Source organism: Canis lupus, chromosome 13, assembly GCF_003254725.2.
Source record: "Canis lupus dingo isolate Sandy chromosome 13, ASM325472v2, whole genome shotgun sequence".
In the NCBI taxonomy this organism is placed as follows: Eukaryota; Metazoa; Chordata; class Mammalia; order Carnivora; family Canidae; genus Canis; species Canis lupus.
In genome coordinates this window covers 5375688-5391909 of record NC_064255.1, presented here as the reverse complement: position 1 = coordinate 5391909, position 16222 = coordinate 5375688, and the positions used below count along the sequence as shown (strand labels likewise).

Here is a 16222-nt window from a genome sequence, read left to right as displayed (position 1 = left end):
ATGTTTTTGAATACTAATAAACAACTTATACTCCTGAATATCAACATTAATTTAAATCAAATATTTAGTTACAGATATAGTAAAGGTATAAGACTTCTACATTGAAATCTATTAAAATATTATCTATAGATATAGCAGATTCATGGAGTGGAGTTCTCCTCACTCCCTGGAGAGACCTCAGTTCTCCCCAAAATGATCAATGTAATTTGAATAAAAATTCCATAAAGGTATTCATAAAAAATCATTTGATACTCTGTTTGTTAGGTACAAAAAATTAAGAATATTAACAATGATCTTATAAAATAATAAAAGTGGGTTAGTTATACTACCAGACATTACAATTTATTATAGAACTACAGTATAAGACACTTTGGTAATAAGAATAATAAAGTTGGCTAATTGATAGGAATGACTTCAAAAAGTTAACCACATGCATGTGGCTTTTTAAGTAAATGTACTGGATCAAGTGGACATCCAAAGGTTTAAGAATGAATTTTGATCCCTATCTCACACAATATACAAAACTCAATTCCAAATGAGTTGTAGATTTAACAAGCAGAGTAAAGCACTATTCTAGAAGAAAATATGTATCATTATGACCTTGAAGAAGATAAAGATATTTTTATACAGATCACACCAAAAAAACACTAATACTAAAGAAAAAAATTGAAAACTAAAATACATTAACATTAAAAATTTCTGTTGATCAAAAGATCCCATTAGAGAGTGGAAAGGCAAGTCATAAAGTACATTTGCAATACATTTATGTTATAAAGAATTCAAATCCATAATTAAAAGAAAAGCACTCATAAAACAATAAGAAAAGACAGAACTCAAATGAAAAATGGACTTAAAATTTCACTAGGCTCTTCATAAAAGTGGATATCTAAATGGTTTATTAACCTATGAAAAGGTTATTAGAGAAATGCATATTAAAAGCCACAATGAGGTAACACTGAACATCCACCTGAATGGGTAAGTTAAAATGAAAATACCGAAAATAAGTAATTATGTAGAGACATTCAAACCCTCATCACTACGGTAGGAAGTGCAAGTTGGTATTTTTTACTGTAGGAAGTTGGTACTTTTTACTGTAGGAAGTAAAATGGATACAGTTGAGAAACTTCAATAATATCTATTTCAGTAGAATTTATGCATAGCCTATTGCCCATCTATTCTACTCTCAGATATATTCAAAGCAAAAGTGAACACATATGATTACAAAAAGGCATGTATGAAAAAGTTCATAGCAGCACTATTAGGAGTGGCCAAAATCTAAAAGCAAACTATTAATTAACTGTAAAGTGCATAAATTCTTATATATTAATAGAAAGGAATTGTGTATAGCAATGAAAATAAGTTAACTGCAATTATTTGCAACAATATTGGTAAATCTCACAAACAGTAAAAAAAAAGCCACATGTGAAAGAGTAATATATTTTGTAATTCCAATTCTATAAAATTCATATGTGTGTGTAAGTATTCCATTTACATGAAATTAAAAATAAGAAAACAATTTTATACTATTTGACCTCAGGTTCATTATCTTGGCAGGGGCCATACTTACTAAAAGAGAGAAAGAGGGTGGCTAGTGATGTTCTATTCCTGATGTGGGTGCTACTTACATAGTGTCATTACTTTGTGAAAATTCACTTGGGGTATATTTATCATTTATACACATTTATGTATAGATGCTATTCTTCAGTAAAAAGTTTACTAAAAATGTAGAGTTCTGCTTCTGGGAATGACAAAGTAACTTATATTCAACTAACCCTTCTGCCAGTAATAATTACAAATTCTGAACAAATATTTTAATAAAAAAGTTTAAAGACACCAGAGAACAAATAAATGCAAGCAGAAATTGGTGCTATGACCCTTGAAATAAGAAAAACACATATTGAAATAGCTTTTCTCCTAAGGGCCTTCCAATTAGGTGCCCTGCAGAGGAACTACAGCTCAAGAAAAAACATTCATTCTTACAAAGCTGAAGAGCCAGAGGTCAGAATTCAGAGTTGTCATAGCAGCTAGAATTGTAAGGAAAATCCTGAAAAAGAGGGAGCCAGTGAAGGGGAGACCCAAACTTTATACACAATAGCCTCCTAAATCCCTCCCTAAATTGTAAACTGCAGAGGGAAAAACAAGAAGAAAGCCATAGCTAAAAAGCTAAAAGAGATGGAAGGAGATTTCAGCAACTTCTTGATCCACAGGACACAGAGTCGAGTTTAAGTCCAATTATGTCAGAGGATTTTGGCAATACCTTGGACTTTGCCTGGAAAGTTTATACCTCAGGAACGAAAACCACAAACCAGATTAAGCACTATGCCTTAAACCTATGGAAGAACCAAAATAGAATTGCCTTGACATATCCTCCATAAGTTTTAGGTGATCTTTCAAAAATTTCACTGTCTGCCAAAATAAAACCCAACATTCTTCCAAATCCAGAGTCTCTAACATGTATGAAACACTATGTTCAGTATACAATAAAAATTAGTATATATATATAAAACACATAGAGAATGTGATCCAGAATCAAAGGAAAACCTAGAAATATAAGTAGATCCACAGAAGTCTAAGATATTGGAGTTAGCAGACTTTAAAATAAATATTATAAATAAAAGAGAATTCACAGCATTACATATGTATATGTACATAGTACATTACATGTGCATGTGTATATATGTATAATCCTAAAGGTTTTTCATATGTTTACATATGTGTATATATGTGATCCTATAAATTATTTGATATATTTACACCCATACAAATCATATACATATATAATATTATACACACAGAGATATAATAAAAGAAGGGGAATTTCAGGAAGGATATAGGAAGTCCTAAGAAACTCACATGTAAATTCTAAAATGAAAAATACAACATTTTGCTAAAACAAATTATAGTATTGTTTTCAAGGAAACAGGACACTGTAGAAGAAAATACCAGTCAACTTGAAGACAGGTGAGTAAAAATAATCAAAACTAAGAGAGAAAAAAAAGAATAAAAAATAAATAGAGACTCAATAACTTGTAGAATAATGTTAAGAGGTCTTTATACACATCCTGCAGTCCAAGAAAGAGATAAGTAAGAGAATGGAGTAGAAAATTAGAATATTGGCCAAAAATCCTCCCAAATAGTTGAAATATTAAGAAACTTTAATGATGAAATTACATCTCTTTTACCTTACACCTCAAAACCATCATCATTATGGTTTTGTCCCAATGATTTATTTCCATTCACATTTCTAAAGACTTGTGGTTATAAGACTGTATAAAAATATAGTAGACATGATATTATCTATTTTAAAAAGTGGAAGGGTAATAATGTTGCATTTTACTAAATAAAGAGCTAATATTTGAGAACAAAGAGATGAATCTGCTTGAAATGGGACTAGGAACAGAATAAAGGATCAAAAAAGAAAACTGTTTTTCATCATCTTTATACTTCAAATTGTGATGAGAATGGTTAATAAGATACCAAGTAACCAACAATTTTGTAATTTGTAAATTACTTCTGCCATGTTAAAAAGGAAAATACTTCACTTAAGACACTATGCAAGTGACAGTAAAGAATATACAAATGACAGTAAATATATAAAAATAAAACTAAAACATCAAAATACACCTTCAAAAACAATCTCTTTATGTGTCAGGACAGTAATGAATAGTTTCTCACCAATGAATCAAAATAAAATTATGTGACTACATGAGACATTTTACCATCTAAAAAAACAATCTCACTTCTCTATTGATATCATTTGAACATATAGCTCCAATCTTGTTTACACCTCTTTAAAAAGGCTTAATCGATCACTGTTTGAAATATGCACTGTCTCATTATTTGGTAATATCTAAATGACATCTGGGATAAGAGTGTGTGTGAAAGGAGCCTGACGTTAAAAATTGTAGAAAATATTAGTTCCATATTAAAATTTTAATTTAATAACTTATGAGAATTTATATTATGGGAGCACCTGGGTGGCTCAGTGGTTGACTGTCTGCCTTTGCCTTGGGTCATGATCCCAGAGTCCTGGGATCAAGTCCCACATCAGACTCCCTGCAAGAAGCCTGCTTATCCCTCTGCCTGTGTCTCTGCCTCTCTTTCTCCATGTCTCTCATGAATGGAAAAATAAAAATCTTTAAAAAAAAAGAATTTATTTTATGAGAATTATTTTATGAAAATTTAATTTTCCATAACCTAATTTCTTTCAGACATGAGCTATGAGCATGTGGCCCTTTCTGTAAGTGTTTTAAAACATAAAACATACAGAAATACCTGTATAAGAAGAAACAATGTATTTCAAATACTTTCACTAATTCCTTTATTAGGGAAACCATTTAAAGCTTATAATCAAAGTTGCCTGGACTTCTTTCTCAAAAAGATTTTAAAAAAATATTTAAGCTAGCTACAAGATATATGAAATAATCATTATTTTAAAAATATATCCTTAAAATTAAAAATTACTAATGGCCATGGAAATACAGTCCTTTTTTGAAATTTTGAATCTAAAATTTAAAATAGGAAATCATGAGCAGAGAAAACAGAATTCCAACAGTACCATTAAATATCCATGCATATTCAATAAGCTCATAGCCTCAGCTCACAACATCAGAGACTGTATTACTAACATATTCTATTATGTGGATGTAGAAAATAATGAGGGATTATTATACATTTTTGATAATTGTCCATGCATATGTTCCATCAAATATGTTAATGATCATATCTTTGATAATATAAGATGTATTTATAAATAAATGCAATATTTACCCTATCCATGAAAAAAAAAAAACCTCTGAAGGTCATTCTTATGAGTGAATTTTTAAAATAATTAATGTTTATTTATCCATACCTTAATTTGAATTTGAACTTGCTATCAATGAACAATATATCCTCAGCCACTAATAATGTCTTTAACTTTCTATTTCTTTACTTTTTTAAAAATATTTTATTTATTTATTTGAGAGACAGAGTACAAGCAGGGGGAGTAGCAGAGGGAGAGGGAGAAGCAAGCTCCCCACTAAGCAGGAAGCCCAAAGGTTTGGTCCTGGGGCTTGATCCCAGGACCTTGGGATCATGACATGAGCTGAAGGTAGATGCTTAACCAACTAAGCTACCCAGGCACTCCAACTTTCTATTTCTTAGTGTTATTTCCTAATCTTCATTTTGTTTATGCATATGTACATGTTTTTACTTATTTCAGTCCTACACATTGATAATAAATTATGATTATGATAAATTTTAGGTGTAAAACACCAATTTTTGCCATATGTTCAAATATTAAAAACTTATTTTATTAGAAGTTGGTAAGTCATGACAATACTGAATGGTACAACATGAAACCATATTACCCATGAATGAATTTAATACTATTAGTGATTAAATAGCAGAGGAATCATCTGGGGAATGGTTAAATATTGAAAGCTACAAATTCGATTAAATCAAATTAATTGCATGAAAATCTATGATACATGTAGCTAACTAGGAAGAATTCTATTCTCATTGTTCATTATATACACTATTCTTAATTTGCTGAGGAGGAAAAAAGTCATGAAAATTATTGGTAGATTTAAGAGTTTAGATATTAGAAGTCATCAATATTAGTTATTGTAATAGCAACTGGAGTATTAGCATTAGTAGTCTATAAACTTAAACTATAAGAATGATTACAAACTGATTTATATTAGTAAAATTCATGTAATAACCTATGATCCTACATTGTGATTTAAGAGACTGTACTTAGTCTATTACAGTGACCGGAAAGAACAGACACTAAAATGAATCCACATAAAATTCATAGTAGTGTAATTTTTACAACAAAAGATGTTGCGATGGAAATTGCAAATAAGTGTTTACTTATTTGCAATAAGTGGGTAAGTGTCTACTCTGTGGAGAGCCTGAAAAAAGTGAATGCTGTAAAACTAGTGTTCAAATAATATCACCCCTGTATAAGAGACTGGATAGTAGAAATAAAATTCTAGTAATCAGAGACATTATTTTAAAAAGGAGTAAAGGTACTTCACAAAAAAATGTTGCTAAGCCTGGAAAATGCTGACTCCATGAAGATAAAATTATCCATGAACACCACACAAAGCAGCAAGCAGACACATCCCCTTTTAATAATAGTCATCAAGAAAACAAATTAGATTTGTAGGGACAACAAGCCAATAATGCCGCTTTTTAGTCTAGAAAACATTTCCCGGTTTCTTTGAAGATTCACTGAATTGATCAAATTCTATTTGATATTTTGGACTGTGCATTAATTCAGGGTAAAATATAAACACTGATGATAATAACAACAAGAATAATCACATCAACTTATATTTCTGAGAATATTTAACTTTTGTAACCACACTTTAATTTAGGTATTATTTCCATTTTCTAAATGAGGAAAGTGAATCATAGAGAGAGAATCTAGCTGAAGTCATATGGCTCTTAAGTGAGAGAATCAAACTTTAAACCCAGGTTTGTTTGAGTAATGCTCATGGTTGTAGTTTCAACCACTATACTGTCCTTGCCACCCTACAAATTTATAGAATACTTGGCATAATGAAGATGGAAATCATAATTTCAGATATGTATAGCTACATGACCAAATTTTACTATTTCTTCTATTCATTCCTATATAAGTTCCCAATAGCTAAAATTAAAACATAATTACTTCATTTGGGATCATACTGTGATAAATGAATGCTATAAGTATAACCTCACTTATGTGTAACAATTTAAAACCATCAATAGCTATGAAAATACTAATAGATGCCTGTTAATATCCAAAATGGGATCTTCGAATTCTATGTCATATATATCATTCAAGATAATTCAATAAAGGTATGATAAATCTCACTGAAAACTTACTTTGCAACCTCCTTGTTGGGCTCTCTCCATGGAGTTGTCGTCGTGGCATATATGGAGAAGGGTGGGGAAGTGGTAATGAAGAAACATCATGGGTTTGAAGTTTGTACCAATGTGGCTCATCATCTAATAATGCTGTTTCTAATTCAATTAAAATCTATAAAGCCAAGAGACAAAAGAACATTATATATCTACTATATAGAAACTCTCTTAAATAGTCTCATAACTTTTATAAAAATGATAATTATAATAATAATGCTGTTAGGTCAAAAGCAATGTTATGTTACAAAATTGCCCTCATGCTTGACGATAATTAGAGCTAAATATGCATAACTTCTTGCCGACTTAATAGTTTTAAATATCTACTTTTTTTTATAGACCTTTGAAGACACACTTATTGTTAAATTTGCCATTACATAAAAACACTACAAAAAAGAAAATAAAAGAACTACAGGCCAATATCTCTGATAAAAAAAGATGCAAAAATTCTCAACAAAATATTAGCAAACCAAATCCAGAAATACATCAAAAAATCATTCGCCACAATCAAGTGGTGCAGGGTAGTTCTATATACACAAACCAAACAGGGTGATATATCATATCAATAAGGGAAAGAATAAAAACCATATGATCATTTCAGTAGATGCTGAAAGAGTATTTGACAAAGTACAACATTTATGCATGATAAAAACAAAGTAGGTTTAGAGGGAGCATACCTCAATATAGTAAAGGCTATTTATATGATAAACCCACAGCTAACATCATATTCTGAAAACTGAGAACTTTTCCACTGAGATCAGAAAAAAGACAAAGATGTCCACTCTGACCACTTTTATTCAACATAATACTAAGAAGTCCTAGCCACAGCAGTCAGTCAAGGAAAAAATAAAAGGCATCCAAATTAGTAAGGAAGAAGCAAAATTTTCAGTATTCACAGATGACATGATATTATATATAAAGAATCCTAAGGACTACCAAAGAACTAGAACTGATAAATTCAATAAGGTCATAGGATACAAACCCAAAATACAAAAATCTGTTACATTTCTACACATCAATAATGAAGTAGCAGAAAGAGAAATTAAGAAAACAATCCTATTTACAATGGCATAAAAAAATAAAAATATACCTAGGAATAAACTTAACCAAGGAGGTAAAGGACCTGAATTCTGAAAATTGTAAAACACTGATGAAAAAGAAACTGAAGACAACACAAACAAATGGAAGATATTCCATGCTCGTGCACTGGAAGAACAAATATTATTAAAACATCGTTATTACCCAAAAAATCTACAGATTTAATGCAATCCTATCAAAATACCAACAACATTTTTCATAGAACTAGAATAATCTAGTTCATAAAATTTGTATGGAACCACAGAAGACTCCAAATAGCCAAAACAATCTTGAAGAAGAAAAACAAAACTGGAGATATCACAATCCCAGATTTCAAAATACAGTAATCAAAACAGTGTGGTGTGGGCACAAAAATAGATACATAGATCAATGGAACAGAATGAAAAGTCTGTTAATTTAATCAACCCATGATTTTTATGGTCAATTAATGTTCAACAAAGGAGTCAAGAACACGTAATGGCAAAAATATAAAAAATATAGTCTCTTCAACAAATGGTTTTGGAAGAACTAAACATCTACATACAAGGAATGACACTGATCCACTTTCTTACACTGTACACAAAAATAAACTCAAAATGGATTAAAGACCTAAATGAGACCTGAAACCATAAAAATCATAGAGGAGAGCACAGCAGTAATTTCTCTGGCATTGGCTATAGCAACATTTTTCTAAATATGTCTCCTAAGGCAAGGGAAGCAAAAGCAAAAATAAATACTGGGGCTCCATTTAAATAGAAAATTTTTTCACAACAAAGGAAATCAGCAAAACAACAAGGCAACTGACTGACAGAAGAAGATATTTGTAAATGATATATACAGCAAGGGACTAATATCAAAAATAAAGAACATATATATAATGAAATAGTACAATTTAAAAAATGGACAGAAGACATGAACACACATTTTTCCAAAGAAGACATACAGATGGCCAACAAACACATAAAAAGATGCTCAAATTCACTCATTATCAGGAAATGCAAATTTGCCATTAAAGAATACTGCTTATTACTACAAGTCTGTAATAACTAATATGTGTATACCATTTGTTAATTTAAAAGCCATTTCTAGGGCAGCCCAGGTGGCTCAGCGGTTTACCGCAGCCTTGGCCCAGGACGTGATCCTGGAGACCTGGATTCGAGTCCCACGTCGGGCTCCCTGCATGGAGCCTGCTTCTCCCTCTGCCTGTGTCTCTGCCTTTCTCTCTGTCTCTCTGTCTCTCTGTCTGTCTCTCATGAGTAAATAAATACAATATTTAAATAATTAAAAGCCATTTATATTTACATTTCTTAATTTAACCTTTACAAAAACCCTTAAATGGGGAGTCAAAACCAAATTGGAACTATCTACTGTATGTTAAGAACCATATGCTATCTTAATTCTCAGACAAAAAAACTAGATTGGTCTTATTCAACTTTTACAGATAGGATACCACGGCTAACAAGGGTTAAAAGAACTTGTCTAAGCTCATACTAGCTGGTAAGTGAAAAAGGTGTAATTATGACTCTGTCTTATTTAAAACTGTGTTCAACATATCATGCCACTAAGAATTCAAAACAAGAAAGAAGATAAAGAATAGATTTTTAATATGAACCATATCATAATATGGATTTTACAGTATGAACATTTAATAAATTTACAAAGGAAATCAATCTATAGAAATAAATGACTCCTCTTATTTCTTTTAAGGGTCCCATGCAAAGATGAAAGTGTTTGTGATTATGTGTACGAAAACTGCTGCATAATGATAAATCATTATTTAGCTCTGGGAGGTAGAGAAGTAAAACCACAAAGTTATTTCATTCTTCCTAAATTCTCCCTAGTCCCTGCAAAATTACAGGCACAGTGTTCCAAATGTTTTCATACACACACACTGAATCCTCATAAGAGCCCTGAGCTGCATACTACTATTATTTCCATTTGGTTGAAGAGGAAGCCTGATCACAAATAGTTAAAATAACTTGCTTGAGGACACAAGGGTAGAAAGCAGTAGTTCTGGGATGCAGACCCAAGGCAGCTGGCACCAGTCTGTGCCTAACAACCATGTTCCCCTTCATCCAACTCATTTACTAATGTTTGTTCTCCATTGAATATTCAGTTCAATATTTCTATGAATTGTTGTTTTTCCCACAAGGTTGACAATTAACTTACTCAGGCAAACCAACCACACTGAAGAAGGCTAAGCAGGTAACTTACTGTGTTAATAGCAGGAGACCTGCCTCTCATCTTGCCCCTCTTCAGTACATTCTCTGCATTATACCTGGAAACATTTTTCTCAAGTACAAATGCAGTCAAGCCCGTCCCTTTAAAATCTATCATTTCCTCTCATTATCCACAAGATAACATTCAAACTTCTTTAACATGATATATTGAAGGATGTGATCAGGTCAGTGTCAGATTAACCCTCAAGGCTCAGTTCTTACCACTTCCCCTTCCAATTTCAGTGAATTGTTCAAGACCCCCTCAACTCTAGTATCTTGTCATACCCTCTGCAGGAATTTCTCTCCCCTGGACTTTGCTAAATTTCACTTTCTCTGGGGAGCTTTCTGTGGACCACTTCCACTTATCTGCACAGCAAGTATTCCTATTACAACAGCATCTGCCACACTATGTTACAGCTGTCTAGACATCTGTCTGTATCCCCAAGGGATTATAAATTCCTTGAAGGAAATAATCTGCCTTATTCACCTTTGAAGCCTCAGCCCTTAGCACACTGTAGATACATTACAGGGTTTAAAAAATAATCCAGAAATAAATGGTTGACCTACGAGTGGTAGAATAGGTTCACTAAACTAAAATGATATACACAAACAATTAAACACAGCAATACATTTGTGAAGCACAAACCAACCTTTTAGCATTCAACACTAAGATGTCTACAGTAGGAATAAACATCTAAAAATTGTTACAGATTCTTTAGATACTATTTTTTTATGGCATCAATGTTTTGTCTTAAAGCAGTTGCTAAATTCATTTCATGAAAGAAACGGTTTACTTTTTCAGATATTCAAAATATCAGATTTTGCTGATAATCACAAAGAAATGTGTTTAAGAGGACATGGATAGTCTAAGCTTGAAAATAATTCCAGGTACCTCTCCTAAGAATTCACTTTCTTCCTCTCGAACTCGAGCTTGATCCCAGAGCGTAATCTCTAGCATCCGTTCTCTAAATTCTCTTCGGTGGACAGGGGAATAAATGAATGTTTGGTTCCATTTGGGTTCCAATGTTTTCTTTACTGTTTTAGTTCTTCTCTTGTTTTTATCACTATAAAAAATAGGAATACAGGATAAACCTTTAAGTTTTGCCCTAAAAACTATTCATTTAAAATTTTCAGGAAGTGAAGTTTTGCCACAAAAGTGTCATATGTTATAAATATTATAATCATTTAAATTCTTACTAAAATTTATAAGTATATAATAATATCATTTTTTAAAAGCAATATTTCAGTAAATCTGAACTCCTTCCATAATTAAAAATTTCATCTTTCTCAAAATCTAAAATCAGAAATATTAATTCTACATTTTTAAAACCATTTTGCCCTATTGAAATCCTTCAAAATGGCAATGAACCAAGAATGTTACATATACTACTCAAACTACAGAAATGTAATTGCACAAAAAGTCCAAAAAATTGTGATGGTCACAACTTTATATCCATTTAGTTCAGCTGAACACTTATAATTACATTTATCAATTTACTATCTTATATAAAGAAATATGTACTTGCCCACTTGACAGTTATCAGATCTTTAAAAGCACTGTAAAATTATTTTTTTTAATTTTTTTAGAGAGGGAGAGAGAGGGAAGCGGGCTCCACACAAGGCTCCATCTCACAACCCTGAGATCATGACCTGAGCTGAAATCAAGAATTTTCTGCTTAACTGAGCCATCCAGGTGTCCCTGTAGCTTTAATTTTTTGAGGAACATCCATCCTGTTTTCCATCGTGGCTGCACAAGTTTACATTCCCACCAATGGTATACAAGGTTCCTAAGAGTCTGACGCTTGACCCACTGAGCCACTCAAGTACCCCTGTAAAATTATTTCTATGTGAGGTAGCTTCTATGATGTGAGCTGGAAATGCAAGCTGGCCATCCCCAATAGATGGGGCTTCTAGCTCAGAGGCTTCTGTACTTTTTTGACTGCATATCTCTATCAAATATAAGTTTCTGACAATGTATCCCATTATATGTATTTATATTTATGAAATATGTACATGCATTACTATCCTGTTGTACTATATATTGTGTACTGTATATTGTGTCAATTCATGAATACGCAAAAATAGAAATTAATATAGATTGGACTTAACTCACCAAAGGCACATATGTTTCCAGAACTCATATATTGAATATGGAAGCAAGACACTTTAAAACAATGTATCTTTACTAATTTCTATGTTCTCATTAGGAAAATAACCTAGGAAATCCACGTAGGAAATTTTACGCTATTCCATTTTATGGAAAAGTGCTATTATAAATAAAAATAACTAAATAATAGAAATAATAACAAGGACTATGACTTATTATTCCTGCCATCTCCTCTCTTCATCTAAAATTTTCACAAATATTTATAAAGCACCTACTCATATTTCACACATTAAAGAATGAATTATGAGACCCTGTTAAAAGAGAAAGTCTTCTCCTTTAAAGGCAGGAAAAAACCATTTAGTGGGAACCTTACTTTATAATTCCATAATGGTTTATACTGCAGTCTGAAAGGGAAGAGAAAAATAAACCTTGATTTCCTCTTGAGTGAAAAAAGTTCTCAGATAAAGACATTTCAGAAGGGATTTCTATAATGGGTGGGAGGGAGAGTAGATAATCACTGAAATTCCTCGTACTCCCACCATATACAATTAACATTTAATAAGGCAATTTAGTGTGTATTGAAGCACCAATCCATGCAAAGAACCATGAAAAATTAGCTTCAGCAAGTTAAAAAAAAAAAAAAAAAAGCAACTGAGGCTTTCTTCTAGAAGTATAACAAAAGCCTTCAAAATAAGATCAGATTAAAAAGGTGGGGGGGGCAGCTCAATCGGTTAGAGGATACCATTCTTGACCTCGGGGTTGTGAGTTTAAACCCCACATTGGGTGATTACTTAAAAACAAAATCTTTGAAACAAAGAAACCAACAAAATAAGATCATGTTGTATAAGTCAATCACTGAAAAGTTGCTAAGAGTATTTAAAAACTAAGATCAATGAGCATACTATCGAGACTTTTTTTTTAGATCTCAGCCAACCAACAATAAAATAAATCATTGATCTCTAACAGCACCATTAACCTGTTATGAATGAAAACTATTTTTTTAAATAAAATCAGGGGGATCCCTGGGTGGCTCAGTGGTTTAGCGCCTGCCTTTGGCCTAGGGGGTGATCCTGGAGTCCCAGGATTGAGTCCCACATCAGGCTCCCTGCGTGGAGCCTGCTTCTCCCTCTGCCTCCCTCCCTCCCTCTCTCTCTCTCTCTCTCTCTCTCTGTGTGTGTCTCTCATGAATAAATAAAATCTTTAAAATAAAATAAAATCCAATCTAAAGCCTTTTGTATGTATTTTCAGGCTACTAGTATTTTTAATTTACTTAAGTAACTGCTTGCAAAGACTTGATGTGTTTACTCCAAAGAAAGAAATGTATTTTGACTGATAACCAACGTTACTTCAAGATATAAAAGAGTGTAAAGCACATTCAGCAATTTTTTAGAGGACATAGTTCATTACTTAGAAAATAATGTTTTGAATGGATTAACTAACATAGAGACATTCCTGTCTAAATCTCTTCAATGCAGTCTCACTGTCCCTCCAGGAATTCTTATCATAAAAAGGTTTAATTATTTTTTACATTCATCTTATCAGATAGTTTTTCTCCTGGACAAACTGTCAGGAAAAGTGAAATAATTCCTATAAAAAGCGTAAATAGCCCTTTATTCCTGTCTAAAAACTTGTATCAACAGAAAAAAAATGTGATGATAACGTAGCTGTTTCTGAGTTAACCAAAGAATTCTTTTATCTTTTAAGATAAAACCCTGCCGTGCCTGGGTGGCTCAAGTCCCTTAAGCAGTTAAGTGTCTGTCTTCAGTTCAGGTCATGAATCCGAGCCTGGGATGGAGCCCTGTATCTGGCTCCCTACTCAACAAAGGAGCCTGCTTCTCCCTCTCCCTCTGCCCCTGCTCCCGTGACTCACTCACTCTCTGAAGGAAGGAAGGAAGGAAGGAAGGAAGGAAGGAAGGAAGGAAAGAAAGAAAGAAAGAAAGAAAGAAAGAAAGAAAGAAAGAAAGAAAGAAAGAAAAGGAAGAAAGAGAAAAGAAAGAAAGAAAGAAAGAAAGAAAGAAAGAAAGAAAGAAAGAAAGAAGAAAGAAAGAAAGAAGAAAGAAGAAAAAGAGAAAGAAAGAAAGAAGAAAGAAAGAAAGAAAGAAGAAAGAAGAAAAAGAGAAAGAAAGAAAGAAAGAAAGAAAGAAAGAAAGAAAGAAAGAAAGAAAGAAAGAAAGAAAGAACCCTGACACAACTTTATGACTCAATAAATCGACAAACTTGCTTAAATATTCCTCTAATTCCTGATAATTGACAAGGAAACAGAAGAGGAATAATTTGAGAATGAAATATTTAAGTGTTTACCACATTCTTTGGTGTTAGGAAAAGATAAACATTACATTGAAAATATAAAGGAGTGGTGAAAGTGACCTTCTTTTTCATTTTAGATCTATCTGCTCAAAAAGGGGAGAGGGTACGTAAAATAAAATAAAACTAAACAGAAATAGTCAATCAAATAATAAATTCCATAATTAGAAAGATTTTATCATCTTCAAAAGTATTTTCTTCAAAGGTTGAGTAAGTAGAAACTTAGGTTATATGTACATATAAAAGCACGATGGGAAGGCAGGTTTTTATGGTGGTGTTCTAAGAATGCTTGGACTAGCAAACCACGTATGCTCAAAGAAGCCAGGTGATGTGGCCTCCAGGATGGCAGATAAGTGCGGCTGTGAAATCTGTTAACCAACTCAAGTTTAAGCTAGATTTAAAAGCCCAGTTACAGGATGCCTGGCTGGCTCAGTGATTGTCTGCCTTTGGCTCAGGTCCTGATTCCTGGATCCTGGGATCAAGTCCTGCATCGGGCTCCCCGCAGGAGAGCTTCTCCCTCTACCTGTGTCTCTGTGTCTTTCATGAATGAATGAATAAATAAATAAATCTTTAATAAAATAAATAAATAAATAAAAGCCCCATTATGAATATCCTCTTCTTCCCTTGCTTCAAAGTATATCCCTATTCTAAAGACAGCCTAAGTTGTGAGAAAACAACTTTCTTCAAGCAAATTCTATGAGATAAAATTATATGGCAAACAGTTTCTAAAAACTTTAGATGTTATGGCACCTTGACATATTTTCTGAGCAATTTTCTTCACAAATTTAACTTCAAAATGTATCAAATAAAATGTAAGGCCTTCCTTTCTTTTATCCTTTTCTTTGAGAGATTGTTCTTCAGATGATAGTTAGGCACTCAAATCTGATGACCTTCAACTGAACTAAGTAAATGATGCTCCTGAAGTATGTAAACATGTTGAAGATCACATCTGTGCCTAGCCACTTCCAGCCTGAGAAAAAATGGCCAGACCTTGAGAATACTCTGTCCTGGAAGCCAGGGATGCAGGATAGCTGGGAAAAAGGTAATTGGTGCCATTAATTCTTTCTTTTTTTATGATATTTATTCAATAATCTCTTTTATTTTTTATGTTCCTGATTTTAAAAGTGATTAGATAATTTTCTCCAACCCAATTCTTCTGTTTAAAGTAGGGTAGAGGGATCCCTGGGTGGCGCAGCGGTTTGGCGCCTGCCTTTGGCCCAGGGCACGATCCTGGAGACCCGGGATCGAATCCCATATCAGGCTCCCGATGCATGGAGCCTGCTTCTCCCTCTGCCTGTGTCTCTGCTTCTCTCTCTCTCTCTCTCTGTGACTATCATAAGTAAATAAATAAAAAAAAAAAATTAAAAAAAAAATAAATAAAGTAGGGTAGAAAAATATCATTTATGATAACTAGTATGGACACAAACCAATGATGCTTGAAGAAGCTGATTCTAGGTAGTCCCAGTGGTAAAGTTTCCTTGCTGACATGGGGTAGTGAAATATAAAACATACTCATTGATTTTATGGAATATAAAGAAATGATATTTTAGTATGAGGAGGTAAGAGTTGTAAAGGAATATGAGTACCCTTTAGTATCATTTCCAGCTTTTTGATTCTGTAG

At 32.6% G+C, this 16222-nt stretch overlaps 1 protein-coding gene and 1 long non-coding RNA gene across 50 annotated transcripts in view; one reads left to right on the top strand and one right to left on the bottom strand.

Moving 5' to 3' along the window:
- The window catches only part of RIMS2 (regulating synaptic membrane exocytosis 2), a 580920-nt gene that overhangs the window by 263835 nt on the left and 300863 nt on the right, over positions 1 to 16222 (bottom strand). For all 49 annotated transcript variants that reach the window (XM_049093308.1, XM_049093313.1, XM_049093310.1 and 46 more), the window contains 2 exons: positions 11083 to 11254; positions 6859 to 7012 (listed from right to left, as the gene is read on the bottom strand). In XM_049093308.1, coding sequence (XP_048949265.1) covers positions 6859 to 7012; positions 11083 to 11254 — 326 coding nt within the window. The remainder of the gene's footprint in view (positions 1 to 6858; positions 7013 to 11082; positions 11255 to 16222) is intronic.
- LOC112661995 (uncharacterized) overlaps positions 1 to 16222 on the top strand; it is a 94050-nt gene that overhangs the window by 38177 nt on the left and 39651 nt on the right. The gene's annotated exons all lie outside the window — the stretch shown is intronic.